At 35.6% G+C, this 9,205-nt stretch overlaps 2 protein-coding genes across 3 annotated transcripts; one reads left to right on the top strand and one right to left on the bottom strand.

Annotated features, from left to right (window-relative positions):
• Window positions 1–2,114: 2,114 nt before the first annotated feature.
• On the top strand, window positions 2,115–5,720 carry LOC111479723 (UDP-galactose/UDP-glucose transporter 2-like). Of its 2 annotated transcripts, XM_023124548.1 has the most exons (7): window positions 2,115–2,530; window positions 2,848–2,876; window positions 2,965–3,166; window positions 4,189–4,431; window positions 4,517–4,618; window positions 4,745–4,852; window positions 5,247–5,720. In XM_023124548.1, exons 1-7 carry the CDS (start codon window positions 2,405–2,407, stop codon window positions 5,493–5,495), a joined length of 1,059 nt encoding a protein of 352 aa, XP_022980316.1. In that variant the 5' UTR covers window positions 2,115–2,404; the 3' UTR covers window positions 5,496–5,720. The 2 variants fall into 2 exon arrangements, with proteins under 2 accessions (XP_022980316.1, XP_022980315.1); XM_023124547.1 differs by having other exon boundaries at window positions 4,517–4,852.
• Window positions 5,073–8,712, bottom strand: LOC111479740 (ADP-glucose phosphorylase). Its single transcript, XM_023124581.1, has 4 exons — window positions 8,107–8,712; window positions 7,637–7,927; window positions 6,528–6,800; window positions 5,073–5,421 (listed from the first exon to the last, which is right to left on the bottom strand). The coding sequence occupies exons 1-3, from the start codon at window positions 8,587–8,589 to the stop codon at window positions 6,540–6,542; spliced, it is 1,035 nt and encodes a 344-aa protein (XP_022980349.1). The 5' UTR covers window positions 8,590–8,712; the 3' UTR covers window positions 5,073–5,421; window positions 6,528–6,539.
• Between the last annotated feature and the right edge of the window lie 493 nt (window positions 8,713–9,205).

The following is a 9,205-nucleotide window of genomic DNA, read 5'->3' as shown; positions in this document are numbered from 1 at the left end:
GGCATTTACCTAACCTATCTTGCTATTTAATTTTTTATATAAGTCAAAATTTATTATTATTAAGATAATTGAACGTTTGATTGATTCAAGTATTTGGGGCTCGGGATTCTATAGATACATTGTTTCTTTGAATTTCGTTGAATTTCATATGGAAGATGAATCTTATAAAGATCGTACGGATCCTTATCACAATAATACGAGACTAATCGGAACCATTCAAACATGTACATTTAAATAAAATGGTACTTTCCTAGGAATTAGGGTTTTGGGTTTTCAATTTAGGAGGGAATATGAGATAAAAATCTGTTGTAGTAGACAAGTAAATTATCCGTTTGATTTAGCATGTATTTTAGTACTTATTTGACAAGGAGCTCTCATAAATGACTTGTTTTTACCTCATCATAACTTAAATTTGATAATAAATTCCTTGAAATTTAATGCCTAAAAAAGTGTGTAATAAATTTATGTTAAATACATTAAGAGTATATTTGCTCCAAAAAAAAAAGAAAAGAAAAGAAAAGAAATAGTGGAGTCATGCATGTACGGTTGAATATGAATTAAAAAAGGTCAATCCCTCTCCTACGACACCAAAAAAAAATCGGGTTGAATTTCTTATCGCCTACTTCTACTGAACAATATCTTGGCAACATATACTTAAGTGGTCATATTGGATCCTTGTAAACCATCACAAGTACAATCGACCTATATTTGAACGAGAATGTCGTGTTGTCCAACGAACCTAGAAGAAGGTGACTCCTTTTCAATAAAAAGAAACAACCAAACCTACCCAGTTGGCTAGTCAATCTCAAAGATCTTATCAGCCGACAAATCAGAGATGGATGATCACAATACCGACGTTACTAGTATCGGAGGTTTACTAATGAATGACCGAGGAAATGTTAATATTTCATTAACCATTTTTGTAATTAATCTATAATTGAACATTAGTTGGTCTAAAATTATTGCTGAATATTGAAAATAAAATAAAATAAAATAAAATAAATGTCAATATTAAAATACCTATGCATAAAAATTAAAAAAAATAATAAAAAAGCTAAATTTAGTCCCACATTTACTTCATCTTCTTTTATGGTATTAATATCCGTTCATTTTTGGTTATATAAAACTGTGAAGCATTAAATTACTTATCTACCCCTGCTCGCCATGTGTGCAAAGGACACGGCAAAAAAGCTTAGATTCAGCACGCGCAAACCCACAATACTTAAGTCTCCATCCAGCCGTCGGATCAAAAAGGGGTGATCGAACGGCCCAAATAGACTGTGGCGCAAAAAAGTCAAAAGTCAGAGTCAATCCTTGTATCCAGCACCTTATATTATTAACCTCGTCAAAATGTCCACTCATTATACCAAAACAATAATAATAATAATATTGCTGATAATTTTATAGGGTTGAATGTATAAAAAATTTAATATTTTTTTAAGTTAAATATATGTCTAAATTTCTAATGTTTAATTATTTTTTTAATAATACTTTCTAAATTAAAAAAAAAATCATTAAAGAACTAAAAAAAACTTAGAAATTTCAAGGTAACTATTTAATTTTAAAATCTTGAAAATACGATTATTAGCCAAATTTAATAAACAAAAAAAAACTTTTTTTTTTTTTTTAAGTTTTAACGTGACTTAAATTCTATATATAATATTTTAAAATTTAAATAAAATAACTGCGAAATGTATAATTTTTTTAATTTTGAAAAAAATAATAAATATAATAATTAATTTAATTTTTTTAATGTATAATTTAAACCTTAAATTTTAAGAGAATTAGTACATGTTATTTAGTCATAATCCAGATCCACAGCTAACAAGGTTTAAAACGCGTTTGCTAGGAGAAGATTTCCACACGCTTCCCTCAAGGCTTTAAAAGGAAGGTTTCCATTTATAAGGTAGTTTGTTCTCCTTCCCAACCAATATGTGACATCACATTCTCGCTTTAATAATAGATTTTTTTTAGAGAGATTAAATTAAAAAATATAAAAATAAAAGGGATTACTTCTGATTTTTAAAATAAAAGGGAATAAATTGAAGAAAAAGAAGTTATAATTATGATTAGGGGTAAAATAAATAGTTTAAGGCATTTTTTGGACTAATTTCTGTCTCATGAGTTAGTGTGCGTGTATGTGTGCATTACGAGAAAGGCCAGCGCAGAGCTTAGAGTGTAACGTGAATAGAGCTCCAGTCCTCGCCACCGTCCCCGTCGCTTACGTTTCTTTATAACCCATTCTTCAATCGATTTTCTCTCTCTAACATGCAAGTTCCTTCACCCTCCAACGTTATGCTCGATTCCTGTTCTTGATTCCATCGATTTTTTTTTCTCTGATTCTTTCCTCATTTTGCCGTTTCTGACCTCTTTCCGCCTCTTTCATTGGGGGAAGATCAGCGTTATGAAGAACGAGGAGCAGATTCGGACTCTGTTTGGGATTTCCCTCACGGATAGGCCTAAATGGCACCAGTTCCTCATTTGCTCTTCTGGATTTTTCTTCGGCTACTTAGTTAACGGCATCTGCGAGGTATTTCTCGTGTTTTCCTTTCTGTTTGGTTACTGAGAAAATGCTGGACTAATCAGTGGATTTCTACGGTTTTTTTTTTTTTAATTTTAGTTTTTGTGTTTGATTGGAAGGATTTTGTGTTTGTTTCTCGAGAAAATGAAGTTTCGGGGAAAGAAAACCACTCAGAAAACTCGATACTCTTTGATTTTGGCATTCAACCTGAATATTCTTCCCTTACATTTCGTTTTCAAATCAAAGAATTGCGGCTAAATTATATTATTACATGAAATCTTTCCAAAGTTAAGTGAACTGAATCTCCATTTCTGCCTAATTTCTAGGAATATGTATATAACAAGCTGCAATTCAGGTGAGCCTTTTGACAGAAACTACATATAACATGCCGTTTGAGGTTTCATATCCCCAATTTATATGTTATTATGTGTTTATTGGTGTAGCTATGGCTGGTACTTCACATTTATTCAAGGATTTGTGTATCTGTTTCTGATATATCTCCAAGGCTTCACTGCCAAGCATATGGTGAACCCTTGGAAGACTTATGTCAAGCTTTCTGCTGTGTTGATGGGTTCCCATGGCCTCACCAAGGGGTCTTTGGCCTTTCTTAACTATCCTGCTCAGCTCATGTTCAAATCTACAAAGGTAAATTTGCTTTGAAATTTTGTTTGTTTGGGATTTTGGAATAGATACTAAAAACCAACGGGTCGTTGCAAGTTGATGTCTAGTGTCGAGAAACGATCTGATAGCTTGTCATGATTGAATTTTATGTTAATCAACAAGGATAGTATCCATCCAATGAATTGAATAGTTAGCCGATGTCTCGAGCGAGAAATGATGTGATAGCTTGTTGTGATTGAATTTTATGTTGATCGGTAAGTATAGCATCCATCCAATGAATTGAATAGTTAGCCTTTTTATGATTTTTTCTAAATGTTTGTTCTTGATCTAAAAGCTTTTAAAATTTTTAGTTTCATCTTTTTTGGTCTTTTAAAATTTTAATTTCTTTTTTCTGAGTTGACTTTTCCCTTTTCAATTAAGTCCTCATAGTTACCAAAAATTCAAAAAGTAAACTTTTTATGAGGCTGTCATTTGTATTATGCAATGGATTCATTTAAGCTAATACTATATAGATCATGCAGTGGGTAGATTTTTTATTTGGTGATGGTTGTGTATGCATAGTACTTCCAACTTCGTAATATTTGCTAAATTACAAAAAAGGAAAAATACTCATATCGTGCAGTATTACCTTTGATCATTCAAAATTATTCTAAAACTACCATTTGGGCATAAATTATTTTGAATGCAGGGAAAAAATTAGGATCTAAAATGGTGTGCAATGACTTGAAACAAAAACAAAATTTGGGACTCCAACACCATTACTCTATTCCATGTCATTGCCACACTACTTTCAATTTCATCCAAAATTTGAACAGTAGTTTTAAAGCATTTATGAAAGATCACAACTTTGTAATTCAGGCAAGTACATTATTTAGGCATCATGCTGTCAAAACTTGTATTACTAGTGTGAAACTGGGAGGGAATAAAACATTATAAAGAGGATAAATCAAAGGTTTAATAAAAATAAAAATTGAAAAAGATTAGAAACTTGGTACATAGTTTCAACTATTCGTCACCTGAAGCTAATGAAGATTTTGATGTTTCAGGTTTTGCCGGTGATGATAATGGGTGCCTTCATACCTGGCCTCAGACGAAAATATCCCGCTCATGAATACGTTTCTGCTGTACTTTTGGTTGTGGGTTTGATCATCTTCACTTTAGCAGATGCACAAACATCTCCTAACTTCAGTATTCTCGGCGTGGTCATGATATCGGGTGCGCTAATCATGGACTCATTTCTTGGAAATCTGCAAGAAGCCATCTTTACCATGAATCCTGAAACCACACAGGTGATTCCTCACTGTCCTATCCTTGTTTCTACGGTTGGTTACATGTGAAAAGAAAGCTGATTCTGATTCCAAACTGACCAAACAGATGGAGATGCTCTTTTGTTCTACTGTCGTTGGCTTGCCTTTCCTGATCCCACCCATGCTTCTCACTGGAGAATTGTTTAAAGCATGGACTTCATGTTATCAGGTAACAGTTAGCTCTCTCTCTCTAGAACTGCATTTTCTCATGGCCTTTTTTTCCCTTTCTTCCTTATTTTCATCCCCTATTGTGCTAAGTGAAACACACATTCTAAGAATACCATGTTTTATGCAGCACAAATACGTATACGGTGTGTTAATTTTTGAAGCCATGGCGACCTACGTCGGCCAAGTCTCTGTTCTTTCACTCATTGCCCTATTTGGGGCAGCTACTACAGCCATGGTACTATCCACTTCTTAAACCATTTCACACTTTACTTGACACTCCTCCATGTGCAATAGTAGGAAGTTTTGAATGCATTTTCATGTCATAAATGCCCACTACATCAATGTTGTCCTAGCTTTTTCTTTCAACCATTTTCAGAAATGATGCTATCTCAGTTTCAGCATTCCAAAAAAGAAGATATGATCAGTGAATCACATTGAGTGCAACTGTTAAGTCCTAGTTAGGTCATAAACTTTTCTATTCATTTGCTTTGATCCATAAATATCTAGGACTAGAATGGATCTTTTGAAAAGGGAATAAACATAGATTTTAAAGAATGAGAAGATGATTTAAACTTTGAATTATTGCGATCCTAGTAGTAACAACTCAAAACAATTGAATTCTGCCACAGATAACAACTGCTAGAAAGGCAGTGACATTATTGCTATCTTACTTGATATTCACAAAGCCATTAAGCGAACAACATGCGACTGGTCTGCTGCTCATAGGCATGGGGATCTCGCTGAAGCTCTTACCTGATTACAAGCCCAAAAACAGAGCCTCTTCAAATGCCAGAACTTCCAGACCTGCTAACAATGACAATGAAATGGCTCCTCAAATTGAAAGTGAAAAAGATGAAGAAAGAAGGCCATTGGTTTAAATTAGGATACTTTTTTTATTGTATTTTTCCCCCAAATCCCATGTTATAAATGTAAGAAGGATGCCTCTCAACTATACAATTTCAGTAGATGGCTTCTCCACATGCTCTGATGATAGCAATCTCAATGTTCAAAATAGCTGAAATGAGTTGCAAATGAGGTCATATAGGGTCTTCTATTTTTATCACCCACCACCATGTCAATTTATATCCTATTTTTTTGAACAATTTCAATGTACACGGATCAATTTCAATATATATTGTATGATTTAACCATTGGAGGTTGATGAAAGCTTGTTTATTGAGGAAAAAAATGGGAGACTCCAAGAACCTGGATTACAGAGATACCTTAATGTATGTATTAGGCTTCTTCAACCTTTTTCTTCTTCTTAGAGAACTAATATTTATGGATATAAACTTAGCTTTGTTTTGCAGTCCCTGACTAACATTTTTTCAAAATTCTCCATCTTATCTCTCAAAGTTGTTAATTCAATAGAAAATGGATACGTTTGTGATGTATCAAGACTATTTTGACAATAACTTTAGATCATGAATGAGAAGCATCCTAAACTACAATAAACATTTGAATCTTCACAATCTATAAAAGAAAATATGTATATTAAATTGTATGCTATAATAATCAACGTGTTAATATTGTGTTTGTGCTCTAATAATTTTTAGAAATGAGTGTCACCATGTACATGACGTCTTGTATCCGAGTTTGGTTGTTTTATTTGTGTTTCCTAGGCAATATCCATCCCGAGTAGATTAGATTTCGAAGTGCGAGATCTCGCTCTTAGTACCAAAGAGGAGAATCACCAACAAACAAGTAGCCCCTACTCATGAAGAATTACCCAGAAACATCCCAAATGAAGTCATGGCAAAGATTTTTTCACAAAATAAAACTATGGATCAATCTCATTTCATGCAAATATGTCAAATTGTATGATGAACTCAACATTTTCTTCATGAAAAAGATAGGCCAATTCTAATCTCACACTAAAAGGAAAAGGGAGAGATTATTATAGAACGTACCAGGGCCTGTGCCTATATTGAAATGTTAACCTCCCTCATGATTTTAGCAGCATCCTCTGGAAAAACGGGATTGATGTAGCAACCAGTTCCAAGTTCAAACCCCCCCACACCAGAGAGCTGAGGAACAATCTGCAAAAACCAGTGGCTGTAAGCTGAATCTGACTCCGAAGCCTGTAAGGGAGAAGTGTGAATCATGAAGTTGAATGGTGGTTTGTTCAGCTGCAGAGACATCTTCATGAGTGTCACTTTCAATAGCCCACCAAGGTCAACAGCCTGCACTGCACATGAATCAGTCAGCATCATACTTTGTTGTGGTCATCAAATGAATGTAATGATTTGAATTATCTTAAAATTATATGTTTGATCCTTGAAGTTCTAAGTCGTGCCTATCCAGTTCATGTAGTTCAAATGTTTTACAAATATTTTCGAATTCTCAAGTGTGTAAGAGTCCAAGCTCACGGATGGATACTGTCCTTTTTGTGCTTTCTCTCAAAAGTTTTAAAACGCATCTTCTAGGGAGAGGTTTTTACACCTTAATAAATACGATTGCGTTCTCCTCTCCAGCGAACATGGGATCTCATAATCCACTCCCATTGGGGGCCTCTTTGAGCTTTCTCTTTTGGACTTCTCCTCAAAGTTTTAAAACCTGTCTTCTAGGGAGAGGCTTCCACACCCTAATAAGCCATGTTTTGTTCTTCTCTCCGGCCAACATGGGATCTCATAATCCACTCCCATTGGGGTCCAACGTCCTCGCTAATATCTGACTCTTATACCATTTGTAACAGTCCAAGCCAACAACTAGTAGACATTGTCCTCTTTGATCTTCCTCTTTCGGACTTCCCATCAAAGTTCTAAAACCTGCCTTCTAGGGAGAGGCTTCCACACCCTAATAAGCTATGTTTCGTTCAACCGATGTGAGATCTCACATTGTGTCTAACCCAATTTAGTAGTCAAGTATTTGACGATGTAAGCATTAAATTGGAATAACTAATGAGTCTTATTAGACACAAATAAAAAACACTTTAAGATAGGTTCCAAAATGGATATAGCTACTAAATAGACATAATATTACTCAGAGCCAAACTTATATAGTTTAAGATTTGACTTACCTTCTCCTGATCCAGCTCGTGGAAATGAGAAACATGGTCACGGGGAACGATCCAGAGCTCAAAAGGAAACGAGGCTGCATAAGGAACAACTGAAATGAAATGGACTGATTCATCAACCAAAAGGTCCTTTGTAGGAACATGACAAATGCTACATTTCCCCGTCTGATTGAAATACTGCTTCATACTATCAAGTCGAGTAGAAACAGAGGGAGGAATGACTGGAAGACCCATCATCTGACTATGGGAGTGGGTCATGGATGCCCCAGCTGAGGCACCGTGGTTCTTAAACACCTATCGAATCAACAGAATGAAACCAGATAGCAATTCAAAATCTTGATGCACCCCACGTGTTCGACGAAATGAAAATGGCACAGCGCAGAAGAAATCAGGTGGAAAATCATCTCAAAATCCCCAGAAACGAGCATTATGCAGAGAAAAAAATTAAAGAAAGGAGAAAGAATAATAAGAACCTGAACATATTTGATGCTATCATCGCCTGCGAGCTGTAGAATCCGCTTCTTATAAGCGAGAAGAACCTGAGCGACGTCCTCGGGGATCAAATCAGAGAGGTGAACCGAGTGAACAGGGGACTCAATAATGACGTCGTGGAATCCATAGCCGTCCAAAAGACAACCCCAGACGAGAGAATCAGAGCTCAAGGAAGCCGAAGAATCGAGATCCTTGTCCCTACTGAGAGCAGGATATAGATTCTGAATGACGCGAACTTTCCAATCGGAGTTTTGAGGAGGAAATCGAAAGATCTCGGGAGCGCAATGGTGCTCTTGGCCGATGCAGAAGGGGCACGTTTGGGGAGGATCGGAAGAAGAAGGAGCTGGGGATTTCGATTGGAAATCGGAGGGCCGTTTAGCTCGTGCGGGTGAGAATATGACCCAACGATTCGTAACAGAGTCCTTGCGGAGTTCGGGACGGCGGGATTCAACCGGCGACGCCATTTTCTACGGCGTGAAAGGTTGGGAGTATTTTGACTGGATAACCTAAATCGTTTTTAGGAAAGTTTCGGCGGGAGATCACTTCACGAGCCTATTTTCCTCCTCTTCCAAATTCCTCTTAAAATCAAATATAGATTAGTTAACCATTATTTTTACATATTCATCATCCAATATCGACCCTTGCTCGGTCTCGATCAATCGAGTATTGTTTATAAGTTTAAAAATGTCTAGTAGGTCTATTGACCTAAACTCGTGCACATATTATTGGTATTGAATGCATCTTTAGATTGTGCCAAGACAAATTGACTCCGTTTTTTCTTTGCAAAAAACAGACCCACTACTTTCTAAAACGATGAATATTCAGTCCGTGGTGGCGGTAGATACCACGGATCATATGACTTCCAAACGAGTTGCCTTTCTACGTCTCATCGATCTTACCTGTACGTTGTGTTGTGCCTTGAGATGGTCATCTTTTGTCCCCCTTTCAATGGAGAATTTGCTCCCGTGTTCGAAGGGTGTAAAAGAGACATCCCGATTATACAAAATGAGGATAGAGATTAATTGTTAATAACTAAATAAATATATATTGAAATTTTGAATTTTTAAAAAATATATTAAA

The sequence above is a fragment of the Cucurbita maxima genome, unplaced genomic scaffold (genome assembly GCF_002738345.1).
Source record: "Cucurbita maxima cultivar Rimu unplaced genomic scaffold, Cmax_1.0 Cma_Scf00005, whole genome shotgun sequence".
Classification (NCBI taxonomy): domain Eukaryota; kingdom Viridiplantae; phylum Streptophyta; class Magnoliopsida; order Cucurbitales; family Cucurbitaceae; genus Cucurbita; species Cucurbita maxima.
This window is presented reverse-complemented; position numbering and strand designations above follow the sequence as displayed.